General features: G+C 41.3%; 1 protein-coding gene across 13 annotated transcripts in view; it reads left to right on the forward strand.

Moving 5' to 3' along the window:
* The window catches only part of nrxn3a (neurexin 3a), a 437173-nt gene that overhangs the window by 135502 nt on the left and 287805 nt on the right, over nt 1-13866 (forward strand). For 11 of the 13 annotated variants that reach the window (XM_029729379.1, XM_029729385.1, XM_029729374.1 and 8 more), the window contains exons 11-17: nt 1693-1896; nt 4414-4440; nt 7315-7434; nt 7798-7918; nt 8295-8555; nt 9706-9896; nt 10224-10397. In XM_029729379.1, the coding sequence (XP_029585239.1) occupies nt 1693-1896; nt 4414-4440; nt 7315-7434; nt 7798-7918; nt 8295-8555; nt 9706-9896; nt 10224-10397 (1098 nt within the window). The remainder of the gene's footprint in view (nt 1-1692; nt 1897-4413; nt 4441-7314; nt 7435-7797; nt 7919-8294; nt 8556-9705; nt 9897-10223; nt 10398-13866) is intronic. The other 2 variants (XM_029729373.1, XM_029729384.1) reach the window with 1 other exon arrangement.

Below are 13866 nucleotides of genomic sequence, written 5' to 3' on the forward strand. Positions count from 1 at the left end.
GGGAATGCTGATCCAGGATCAGGCCCTTCCCTTTTATTTATTATGTTTTAAAAGGCTAAACTGATCCTAGATCAGCACTCCTATTCTGAGATGCTTTCTGAATACCGGCCTAGTTCTGATAAATTAAAAGATTAAATTGAAGGAACTAATCCCTGACTATTGTGTGTGGCTTGCCAGCGGAAGACAACCTGCCACCATGTCTATGTGAACACACTATAGTGACATGTCTGTCTGTCTGTCCCTCAGGGGTCTGTCGCTCTGTCAGTTAGTATCAGTCTGACAGTCATTTACTGGGATATTAAACCTTCCTGATCTCTCTTCACACCTCACACTCACCCACAGACATTCTGTCTGGAGGTGTTCCACCTCTCTCTCTCCCAACTCCAATGTGTTAGCTCTCCCTCTCTTTCTCTCTCGTTCTCTCTCACTTTGTCTTTATCACTCTCTCTTTCTCACTCTATCCACCTTATTTCTTTCCTTCTCTCTCTCCATTTCACTACCTCTTCCTTCCCACTCTTAGCCCCTCTTTCTCTCTCTCCTCCCTCTTCCCCTCTCTTCCTGGTTCTGCCTTCATTGTACCCAGAGGTGCTCCCCCTGTCCTCGTCCAGCCTATACCTGTTATGCTGGGTATATATTAAGCCTTGGCAGAAGCTTGGAGAGGAGGAGGGAGATAAGCATCTAATCGTACATAATAGCATATTGATTGGGATGTAATTGCAGAGTTTGTCAGCAATTTCTTTGCTACTGCGTCAAAGGAGGGTGTGTGTGTGTGTGTTTTCCGGATGGAGTCTTCACAGCTGTGAGGACTAAAAGAGTGTTTGTGTCTACTGGCTGGATGCCGGGCAGCAAGAAATGGAGAGAGAGAGAGAGAGAGAGAGAGGAGGAGAGCGAGCAGAGTAGGCTTGTAATATCAGTGGATACAGATTCCAGCAGATGTAGGGTAGCACAGTCTGTCTCCTTTTGTTTCCCCCTCGTGTTCTTCCTCTCTGCTTTAAACCCGGCTCTGCCAGAGTAGCTATTTCATGGCCGATTTAACGCATTTTCATACAACGCTCTCCCCCCTCTCATCTCTACTGTTAGACAGGAGCGGGCTGTGAGGTATAAGAGTGTATGTGTGTGTTCCATCTTGAACCCTTCCCTTGTACCTCAGCCATCATCTGTGTGTAAACGAATATAGTTGGATACGCTATAGGGGAGTCCACAGCATGCTGTAGGTACAATATGTATTTAACATTTGTTATGGCAGATAAATGTGTGTGAGAGTGAAAAAATACAGAGAGTCTCACCTGAAGAGAGCGGTGATGGGAAACCAGCAACTGACAATAGCATGGGGGGCATTTGTGTGTGTGTGTGTGTGTGTCTGTGTGTGAGCATGCACGTGTGCTGAAAATGCAGTTATGATGTAGATTTCTCCACCTAAACAAGATGTGTGACAGCCGATGTTGTGACTAACAAATGTATGTCTCTCTCTCTCTCTCTCTTGTGCTCTGTGTGTCTCTCTCACTCTCTCTCTCTCTCTCTCTCTCGTGCTCTGTGTCTCTCTCTCTGTGTCTCTCTCTCTCTCTCTCGTGTTCTGTCTCTCTCTGTCTTGCTCTCTTTCTCTCTCGCTCTCTTTCTCTCTCTCTCTCTCTCTGTCTCTTTCTCTCTGTCTCTCTCTCGATTTCTCCCCTCCTCCATCTCCCCCCCTGACAGAGGCGTCCATCTTGAGTTATGACGGCAGTATGTACATGAAGGTGGTGATGCCCCAGGTGATGCACACAGAGGCTGAGGACGTGTCTCTACGTTTCATGTCCCAGCGGGCCTACGGCCTGCTCATGGCCACCACCTCACGGGACTCGGCCGACACGCTGCGTCTAGAGCTGGACGGGGGCCGGGTCAAGCTCACGGTCAACCTAGGTATCGTATGACATTACAGACTACGCCACGTGTTAAAAAATGTGGCACTCTCTTTCTCTCTTCGTTCAATGTCTCTATCCGTCCATCATTATTATTTGACTTTCTTATTTAAACTCGTAGTTTGGTTCTTAGAGTAAAGGATCGCAATAATATAAGGAGTAGTGATTCAAAAAATATATTTATACTTTTATTTGCATGGACTTTATTGTGATATGTGTCATTAGATATAGATTAACACTCATTATAGAAATTACTATACTTTTTAACTAGACTTTTGGGGCTTTATTTAAGCTATTTCATTCTGAAAGTTCTTGTCATTGATAAATATGCTGTCTGGCCCATCTTTTGAACAGATAAACCATAGCCATTGTCATTTTGAGACAGTCACAGCACCAGTAGATATCATTAATTATTAAGTATATCTTAAATGTTCATTTAAAGTCTGAATTGCGCACTATTTTTGAATATCACACTATGGCTGATTTGCACACTATTGTTATTATAATATAGTATATCAAATACATCTTTATAAGCATTGTGCAGTGCTGTGACTTTCTAAGAGGTGACTTACTCCAGCTGATTCTCAGTTCATCATCTACAGGAAATTGAGAAAGAAAAAATCTCAACTTTACATTTTCAACTAACATCATCTTCTTGTCTTCAAGTTGAGAATTCTTGGCTTTTGATTTTGGGTTTGTTCTCCTTCTATTTGTTTATGGTGTAAACATACTATATACGCTCTCTATGTACATCTAGCTATCAACTCCATTTTCCCATCATGCTTTGTCAAAAGATGGTATTCACCCCTTCAAAGGCCTTAAGCCTGCGGCCCGTCAGGCGAACAGCCCGAGAACAGAGCCCAGCCAAACCTGCAGCTGGCTGCCCCCCAGGCAACCTTCCTTCTCTCTTTTTTACAAACACACCACTGTGTTACAAAAAGGAAAGAAGCACTAGTATACATAACCTATATTTACACACTATTACTGTCTTTAAGATTGATTAAAGCTTTAATAAAGCTGGATATTTGTCATAGTAGTTTGTAGTGTGCTTCGTTGTTATAATACCTACAGTAGCAATTGATAGACTATATTATGCACACTAAATATTACTTTAGTCATCAAAGTATTTTATTAAGAAGAAACTGCATTGCAACTACAAAAATTGGCTACACAAAACTAACCCATACACAATGCACTTTTTGTATCAAATACGATATCAATAACAAGCATCACATATCCACATTTAAGTGTTGAAGAGATACATATTCTTGATATGTTTATCTAAACCCATATTATACATTGTTTCATAGAAACAACCTACATTGTATATAATATTTACGCAATTTAGAAGATGTTTTTATCCAAAGCGACTTACAGTCATGCGTGTATACATTTTACGTATGGGTGGCCCCAGTGGGAATCGAACCCACACCCCTTGGTAAGCACCATGCTCTACCAACTGAGCAACACAGTCTCTATACTGTACTGTTAGATATGAGGGTCTTATGCCTCTGCATGGTGCTGGTGCTGATTGGATCGCGGCTGTTCGCTCCCACTTTTCTGTTGCGGTTGACGACACATGAACCCACCAGCCACATGGTGACCAACCCAGAATGTCCCTTGCAGGATCCCATAGGCCGACTCAAAATGGCCGTCACAGAAACCTGTAGGCCTATAACAGGTAGGAATTTGTTGTCAGCGAAGGAACTCGTCAATTATTGCTCCAAAATAATAAAAGTGTTGTAACACTTTTTTAAATATTTAAATTTATTCAAGTGTCAAGTAGAATAGCATTGCACTGTTTCAAAGATCTGTGGCTCCAATATGAATAGCCAACACCACCTTCTTGCTAATATCAGATATATGATTTTAATAGCCTGTTTAGTCAACAAGTTGGTGTGAAGGCTTCGGAGCTGGAGACTGAGTTTAAAATCAAAATGAAAACTATTCCAAAATGGAAGTCTATGCTGGGTTGGAGAATCTATGTGGTTGGTAAAATAAAAGCGGCCATTTTTAAAATGTTGACAGCCAGTGTCCTTGTTATGCAGCTTTAAATAAATTACATTTGCCCATATGTGTATAATCTAAGTGTTATAGCGGTGGTCACAAAACTAAGTTAATTTCATAACTTAAACAAGTGCTGCAAAAGCGCTATGTACATTTTACCATACAACACCCAACTAATCCCCATGTCAGCCATAACTATTGTATATGGACCAAAGATTTGACATTTGTGAATATATTCATTCTACCTCATACTTATTGCTACATTACCAGTTATTACAATCATATTGCAATTGCAGTGACACTTGTAGAATTCAAGCCAGCCATTTGTAATCTAAGCTAACAGTCTAGCACCTGAAAGTCTATATAGGACCCCCCCCCACCTCCCCCCTACAAAATGGCCGCCTCTCTGCATGTGGACGTCCCCGGAAGGGTGGAATTCTTGTTTTTGGATGTCTGCAGCTATAACCTTGAAGGATGCAATTTCATCTGTCATTTATTCTTCCCCATCTAGACTGTATCAGGATAAACTGTACTTCCAGTAAGTTAACACTCAAGTTTCATTTTGCTCTTGTACTATTATACTCTGCTGTTTAAAGGAATGTGTTATTTTAAGTGTGTCTTCCTCTTATCCCTATGGTGTTGGTTGGAGAAGGGGTGTGACTGTCAGTTGAACTGGTCAGACCATCAATAGATCACGGACAACAGAAACACTCAAACTGGAAACAGACAGTCAAGGGTGGTGATTTGTTAATCTCTTTAGGTTTTAGTTTTATGTAAGGCCATATTTTATTAAATAAGAACATTTCCTGTTATAATGTCCTGTGACAGAATTGTTTTCCCCGCATGAATGTATTTTAGTTATCTAGGAAGTTCTACTGTAATGAAAGTTTGATTTAGCGTTTTTTTGCTGCAATATGCATTCCCTTTTTAGAGATGGATAATTATATAACCCTTTTCAAAAAATCATATATGGCAGGTACAATGTTTAGCGTTTTGGTTTTCATCACGAAGTTGAGATTAATAAATCACCACTTGTTACGTAACTAAACATTTTAAAATTCTTACATGAAAGAGCTTCATCGTAGGTGGACAACATAGAATACATATACTTATTCTACTACAATATATATATGTGTAGTAGAATAAGTAACTTGAATATACAAAATGATAAACACATATATATATAAAGATGTTATACTATTCATATAGTGTAGGTCCTCTTCAAGTGAAATGCGACAAATTAGTTAATGGTTTAATTATGATTATATCAGTGTCATGATACAGTAAGATTTCTTTAATGTGTCAATTTGGTGAGCTCTGTTTGCATCTAAACATGTAGACTCCAGGTTCAAGTCCAAGTCAGAGCTTTAGTACGACACTATAATACACTCAGGTATATTAAGTGTCCATACTGTTGGGGAGTAGGTCAACATTAACTGCTTTTACTCATGAATAGGGCTCGGAAACCTTTAGTGTTCTGTCTGTCTGTCTGTCTGTCTGTCTGTCTGTCTGTCTGTCTGTCTGTCTGTCTGTCTGTCTGTCTGTCTGTCTGTCTGTCTGTCTGTCTGTCTGTCTGTCTGTCTGTCTGTCTGTCTGTCTGTCTGTGTGTGTGTGTGTGTGTGTGTGTGTGTGTGTGTGTGTGTGAAGGAGTCAACATGCTATTTCCATCGATGATGTTTTCAAAGGTGCACAACAACACGTCTCTGTAGTCCTTATGAGTTTTTTTTTATTGTCAGACACTAGAAAGAAAAGTACATTTTAAGTGCTGCACATTAGTTTCAAAGCTCTCGACAGACTAAGACTGAGAACTGAGGTATTTTACGTAAGAGACGCATTCAGTGTGTGTGTGTGTGCACGTGTTCGTGTGTGTGTGCACGTGTGTGTTTGTGTGTGCGTGTGCACGCGTTCCTGTGTGCATGCTTGTGTGTGTGTGAGTGACAGATATGATTACTGTTATTGTACATTCGGCTCCTATAATGTCTGATGCTAATTGCTGCAGTAAATTGCTGTGGCATTTCAGGACAAAGAGTGGAATCCAGATTTGACATAATGTCTTCTGCTGGGGAGCCCACCTGGAAAAGAAAATCAAGGTGGTCTCAGAAATAAACCCACAGTACCTTTCCAACCACTTATATTTTTACCCCCATTGTAATATTGTGTAGAATAAGGCCTATTTTGTGATTTAAGAGCTCCTCTGAGCTAATATTCTTAGTTATAAAGAGCTGTACCGTACATCTTAGTTATGAGTAATATTACGAGCATTACCTGAAATGATGTGATGACGACATCACTGGGCCCAATAACCGCAACCTTCAAAACTAAAAGTCAAGTTGTTAACACACTCAAATGACAGCACAAGGAAACAAGAAACTGTCCAAATCAATGCCGCATCCCTCCAGGGGTTCTGAGCACATGTGGTTGTGTCTGCCAGACTCTGTTTGTGTCGGCTGGTTGAAATCAACAGCACACCCATGACAGGGTGAGAACACACGGAAGTGTCCCGGAGAATATCGCTCCTGCTGAAGCTCCTGTATCTCCTGTCATTGCAGAGGCCAGATAAGTAGTGTCAGACACACACACACACACACACACACACACACACACACACACACACACACACACACACACACACACACACACACACACACACACACACACACACACACACAGACAACTGCTCACACACGTACATGGTAGTGCAGTAGACTGTCTAGTTCACTGGGCTTTACTGGTGCATTCTGGTTAAACCAAGCTGAAGTTCAAGTGATCAGCTCTGGGGCGTTACCTGGCTGTGAAAGATACAGTAATAACCTAGTATACATGTAGGTAACACTACAGTCCTCTTTGAACTACGTAGTATTCATCTACTAATAACAGATTTTTGAAAGTATTTGGAAGGTATTTCCAGACCCTATGATGAGTAAAAGCTGTGTAATTGTTACATTGACTGCAGTGTTTTTCTGCTGAATACATATTTAAAATCGTACGTTTCCGCAGTGAAGGTGCTATTCCAGTGTGCAATCACAATTTAAGAAATATTGTTGTAGAAAAATGTATTCGTTGTTGCTTTTTACCAAAATAACCAAACCTTTGTTTTCCACAGTAACACCCAGTACACAATTAATTTGAAAAGTGAACAAAGTGAAAAGGCAAAAATTATCCCAATTGAAAATGAATCAGAATACAAATCAACTTGACATGCCAAGGTGCTCTGCTATCATCATCCCCAGTATATGCCTTGAATTACACCTGCTCTTTTGAGTCGCTACAAATAAGCCCATTATATTACCTCCTTCTATTGGAAAAGGCCCAATATAACAGCCCCTATTGGAGACTGGAAATCAACTGGAAAGCAAAGGTTTGGTTGGTGAGGCAGGACAACTTTAACTTTGTGACCAACCATCGTTCTCAGGCAAGGGACCAGAGACCCTGTATGCTGGGCAAAAACTCAATGATAATGAGTGGCATACGGTCCGCGTGGTCCGCCGGGGCAAAACCTACAAGCTCACGGTGGACGATGACGTAGCAGAAGGTACTATACTAGCTACAGTCTGAGAGAAAGTTCCTCATCTGCCACTGTTTGTATGGGTGATGTGTCTGGTGTTCTCATTTAGTTTAAGGCTTACGGGAATTACAGAATTAGCTAATTAACATGAACTTATAGTGGTTTTAAATGTTATTTGAAATAATTATTTGAGAAAGGTGACTATAAACTGTTGATATCTATTGATATGTCTGAATTGTTCTTGCTGAGTTCATTCAGCTGTACTGTTACATCGTTTCGTACCGGAAATTCACCACCTCTTTAAATTCAGCCCTTTTGTGTTAGTATCAGACAGTGTTTTCTTTTTCTTTTTTTCTTTTTTCTTCTTTTTCACTTCATCCCCTACTCCAGGCCAGATGGCGGGTGACCACACCCGTCTAGAGTTCCACAACATCGAGACGGGCATCATGACGGAGAGACGCTTCGTCTCGGCCATCCCCTCTAGCTTCATCGGACACCTGCAGAGCCTCAGGTTCCTCTTCTCTCATATACTTTGTTCTATACTTTCTGCTATATACGGTTATAAACGGTGTTACTTCACCCAGGAAGCCATAACAGTATACAAGATACAAGCTCTTTACAGGCAATGCGAACAGATTTGAATGTGAGGACCACGCCATCGGATTGGATATGTCGACATAGTTGACATGGTGTCAGTTTTGGTGAAGCCATATCTAAATCAGTTAACATGGCTGTTTTGCTTCATTTCAGCAGATCTTGTTGATACGTTTGCCGCTAGTGAATGACATGTTCTTCCAGTTAACAACAAAGTGGTTTACTATATCTGTTTTAATGCATCAGATAATATATTTGTCAAATAGAACTTTATTCTCATCTATTGACTCCAGGTTCAACGGTATGCTGTACATTGATCTCTGTAAGAACGGAGACATCGACTTCTGCGAGCTAAACGCCCGGTTTGGCATGCGCTCCATCATCGCTGACCCTGTGACCTTCAAGTCCAAGAGCAGCTACCTGAGCCTGGCCACCCTGCAGGCCTACACCTCTATGCACCTGTTCTTCCAGTTCAAAACCACCTCCCCGGACGGCTTCATAATGTTCAATACTGGAGACGGAAACGACTTCATCGCTGTGGAGCTAGTCAAAGGGTGAGTGGGATCCCACCTGGTCTTAGACTTTGATGTTTATTAACATTTTTTTTTTGTCACCAAGGACAGTAGGTGCACACAGGGATGGTATTACAGTAGCATATAACAATATGTCACAATAAGTGACATATACTGTAATTAATATGTATATGGACACCCCTTCAAATTAGTGGATTCGGCTATTTCAGCCACACCCGTAGACAAACATTGGCAGTAAAATGGGCTGTACTGAAGAGCTTGCAATGTGGCACCGTCATAGGATGCCACCTTTCCAAAAAGTCAGTTAGTCAAATTTCTGCCCCACTAGAGCTGCCCCGGTCAATTGCCAGTGCTGTTATTGTGAAGTGGAAACGTCTAGGAGCAACAACCGCAGATGCTTCACCATCTGGCAGTCTGACGGACGAATCTGGGTTTGGCGGATGCCAGGAGAACGCAACCTGCCCGAATGCATAGTGCCAACTGTAAAGTTTGGTGGAGGAGGAATAATTGTCTTGGGCTGTTTTTCATGGTTCGGGCTAGGCCCCTTAGGCCCCCCATCTTAACCTCACAGCATACAATGACATTCTAGACGATTCTGTACTTCCAACTTTGTGGCAACAGTTTGTGGATGGACATTTCCTGTTTCAGCACGAAATGCCCCCGTGCACAAAGCGAGAGAAATGGTTTGTCGAGATCGGTGTGGAAGAACTTGACTGGCCTGCACAGGGCCCTGACCTCAACTCCATCGAACACCTTTGGAATGAATTGGAACGCCGACTGCGAGCCAGGCCTAATCTCCCAACATCAGTGCCCGATCTTACTAATGCTCTTGTGACTGAATGGAAGCATGTCCCCGCAGCAAGGTTCCAACATCTAGTGGAAAGCTTTCCCAGAAGAGTGGAGGCAATTATAGCAGCAAAGGGGGGACCAACTTCATATTAATGCCCACAATTTTGGAATGAGAAGTTTGACGAGCAGGTGTCCACATACTTTTGGCCATGTAGTGTATAACTACAGTGGTTATATGTCACCATTTTGACATATTCTAGTAGTTCCTATACTCCACTCACAGAGGCCAAGAGGCCCAGAGGCCATCTCCTCTCCTGCGCCACTCCTATCGGTCAAACAGGTGTTCTATTCAGTGACCAGACTGACTTTTGACCTCCCTCAGGTACATCCACTACGTGTTTGACCTTGGCAATGGGCCTAACGTCATCAAGGGTAACAGCGACCGGGCTCTCCATGACAACCAGTGGCACAATGTGGTCATCACCCGTGACAACAGCAACATCCACACGCTGAAGGTGGACGCCAAGGCAACCAGCCAGGTGGTCAATGGAGCCAAAAACCTCGACCTGAAAGGTAGAGTATATAGCAGAGGTGGTTCAGTGAACCATGTGGGATGACTAACCTTGCTTGAGACCTGAATACCCATGTCCTAGAGCCAATGCTTGGGCTTTAGCTCAATGGGCTATTGTGGTTTTGAGTCGCACACGTCCACCCTGGTTGGTTATGTAGAATTTTTACAATTAATTATCGTAAAACACTCTTTAAAAACAATGTATTTGCAAATAACAGCTTAAACAGGACTGTAAAACAAAGCATTACCAGGACTGTAAAATAAAAGACTTAGTGATAAAGATCGACTCTGTCAGTACATGTCAGTGTCCTCTCTCCTCCTCCCTCCAGGTGACCTGTTTATTGCTGGACTGGGCGCTGCTATGTACAATAACCTGCCCAAGCTGGTGGCGTCCCGGGACGGCTTCCAAGGCTGCCTGGCCTCTGTGGACCTCAACGGCCGCCTCCCGGATCTCCTCCAAGACGCGCTGTTCCGCAGTGGGCAGATCGAGCGAGGATGCGAAGGTACACCCTCCCTCAAAACCATGTCCGACTCGGACTTCAGCTCAAACTCAAACTACAACCCAAACTACAACCCCAGAAACAACCAAAACTTCAACGACAGCTCAGGGAGCCCATTCTTCCTCCTTAACTCCAACAGTAGCTCCACCTCCCTTGTACCTTACGCTCCCTCGTCCATCCTACTAACACTGCTGGTCACCTCACTCACCACCCAGACAGCCCTCTGTTAGTTAGAGCAGGGCTGGACATTTACAACCACCACCAAATGCCATTGTTACAGTAGGTACAGTAGATGTTGACCCTAACCAATGGTGAAGGGTCAGTATTAATTCATCCTAATGTAAAAGGTCAGGGTTTGAATTTGGGAAATTATAGATATGTGGTGATGGGTAACTTCAACCTCGAGGACCAGACCTAGCTCGTATCGGCCACATTGGTCGCACAATGATGATGTCACATCAGCACAGCTCAAAGCAGCATTACAGTAACATTAGTAAACATTAGCACAAGCACAACCAGGTGCTCCATTGTTGATTTTGTTGTTTTGAGATGTTTCCCTTTTTTATTGGTGTTTTAGGAGCTCATCATGATTGATAATTACAGTCATGTTTCAGAAAGACAAAAAATACATATAAAGAAAAAAACTTGTGTAGAAGTGTTTCTGTACATACAGCACAAGGAGCTACCGGTATGTTGATTATGTCCGTTTTGTATACAACACTTTTGATTGTGTGGGCATGTACGTGTTATGTAATCAGTTACTATTTTATTCTGTATAATAAGTCCTTATCATACATAGCTAAGATTGACTATTTGTTGATTTAACACACTATACTGTACAACCCAAATTTGCATACAGTTTGTACAAATATTCAGATTAGAAATGTAATCGGCTATTCTTGTCCAAGCAACAATACAACTATAGAGAATAGTATGAATAAGAATTGTAATATCTCTATGGAGCCATATGAAAACCCCAGATATGATACAACAGCTTGTATGCAATGTGCGCACAAAACTAAAATGCCAAAAGTTTCAGTTTGTTTAGCGTTTATATTAAATATTCCATGCATATCAACTAGCCGAAGACGGCCAATTGAAATATTTTTGCACTAGCATCACATTTCATTCAAATTAAGAATTATTGCTGCAAATACTCTATGCTCTTTTGATTATTCTTAAAATATAATTTTTCGTTAATATAGTTTTTGGTCAGTGGGCAAGTTTCCTGAGTCATAAGAGTTTGCATGTGAATCACTTTGTTTTCTGAACATTTATTTTCCTTTTTCTTTTGCGTGAGTCTTTTCTCATCTTGTTTTTAATTTCAGGCTATCTGTTGTGTATCTGTTCTTCTTGTTTCTTTTTTGTTCATTTGAAAAGACCATATCAGAGAGCTACATAATGGTGCAGTATATACCTAATATACCTTTAACATTATGACTATTGTACAGGATATCTATAACTCAATATTTATATCCCCATAAGTCTTCCTCTCATTACAAGTCTGAATGTTACTTTGGGAGATACAGTATACACCGTGATGTATGTGTGAAATATCTGTTTATTTACTTTTCACAATAAAAGCTCATAAATCATATTTATTTGGTCTTCTGTTGTATCACATCCATGACATTTCTTCTTTGTTGTAATTTGTTTGTCTGTGAGTGGTTATGAGAATGTGTGCGCGTATATTTGCATCTGTGTGTGTATTTTCACTTATTCTTTTGCTAAACCATTGTCATGTAATGAACTTTCCTGTCAAGAATAACGGCAGGGTAGTCAGTTGTGTTTTGGAGCACATAGTTCTACAGCAGACGGAGCAGCATGATCAAAAAAAATATGATTTTATGAACAGTGATGTAGGCACACAAAAAAAATTACAGTTCAGAAATTCAAGGTGAAAATGTTGTAGTTCAAAAAGTTTCAAGTTCAACAAAAATGAACCAAAGTAGCCTAATTACTAGCAACCTGATGGCAGGCAAAACACCCAAACACTGCAAAACTGCAGAAAGACTCGCAGCTGAGTCTATAGCAGGGATCATCAACTAGATTCAGCCGCCAGCCATTTTTTTTATTGAGGGGATGGTGGTGGGGGGACATAATTGCTGTTAATTAATTTGTAGGCTTCAAATTGACCGCAAAAAAGCCCAAACAGATATAATATTTAACATAATCATTTCAAACCTTGCTTACATTTGTATACGATGCATGGGAATACTTGGGAACAGATTTCCATAAATTCAAATCACTTGGAGCTGATATCCTGGTGTTTTATGTCCAACAATAAAGAAACTCAGAAAACCTGGGCGGGGCAAATAAATCCACCCCCAAGCCAAATTCAGCACGCTGGCCACCAGTAAGAAACCCTGGTCTATAGCCTACCCGAGACGCTAAAACAACTTAACATTGTCTATACACAACCAACAACACTATCAGAATGAATTATCCCAAACAGTCCGTGGGAACTACACAGGGCCCGGTTTCCCATAAGTTCACCTTAGAACCTTCATAGGAGCATTGTTAAATCTCCGAGCTGTTTCCCAAAACCATTCTTACTAAAGTTGTACTTCAAAACGAAATGTTCGTATTTACGGACTGCCTCAGACCACTTGCACAACAGCCAACGCCTCCATCACACTGACATTGTATTACGTTTCGGTACGTCAGAAGGACTTCGCAGAGGCGATTGCAGTGTGTTCTGTGTGCTGCGTCAAACTGCGTGTGTAGACGGCTTGACAGAAATGGTAGCAGAAGGTGAATGTTTAACTTTCGTTGCACACATATCCAGATGATGATGCGTACATACCATTTTGTGCAATTGTCCAGTAGGTGTGATCGAGGCGTATGCAATGCCCTTTTGCGTCACTTCTTACGCGGAAGACCTCCCTGCTAAACATCAAATCAAGCTGTTTATCTGTCTCTCTGTCTCTCTGTGGCCGGTGATATCTTCGGAATGAAGTTCACCACGCGGTTGCCAATGTCTTTGCTATTGTTACAAACAAGACAAGAATAAAAAATATGCTTAAAATTAAAACCCGTGATCACTGCATAAAAACATAGGGTAGTCCTATAGGTTAGGCTACGCAGTCCTATATAGTTCAGTCAATTGAGTTCTGTTTGTCTAATACAATTATGAGTTTAGTACATTATTATATATTATTTAGTTTAGTACATTATATATTATATGGCCTTCCCTGTGGCTCAGTTGGTAGAGCATGGTGTTTGCAACGCCAGCATGGTGTGTGCAACGCCAGGGTTGTGGGTTCGATTCCCACGGTTCCCATGGGGGCCAGTATAAAAAAAAAAATGCATGAAAGGAAATGTATGAAATTTATGCATTCACTACTGTAAGTCGCACTGGATAAGAGCATCTGCTAAATGACTAAAATGTAAAAAATTATAGGGTAGGCCTAAGCATTATAATGCCCTGCCTCATTATTTGCAACTATAGATGGTAATCCTAGTATGAGTT

Source organism: Salmo trutta, chromosome 33 (assembly GCF_901001165.1).
Source record: "Salmo trutta chromosome 33, fSalTru1.1, whole genome shotgun sequence".
In the NCBI taxonomy this organism is placed as follows: Eukaryota; Metazoa; Chordata; class Actinopteri; order Salmoniformes; family Salmonidae; genus Salmo; species Salmo trutta.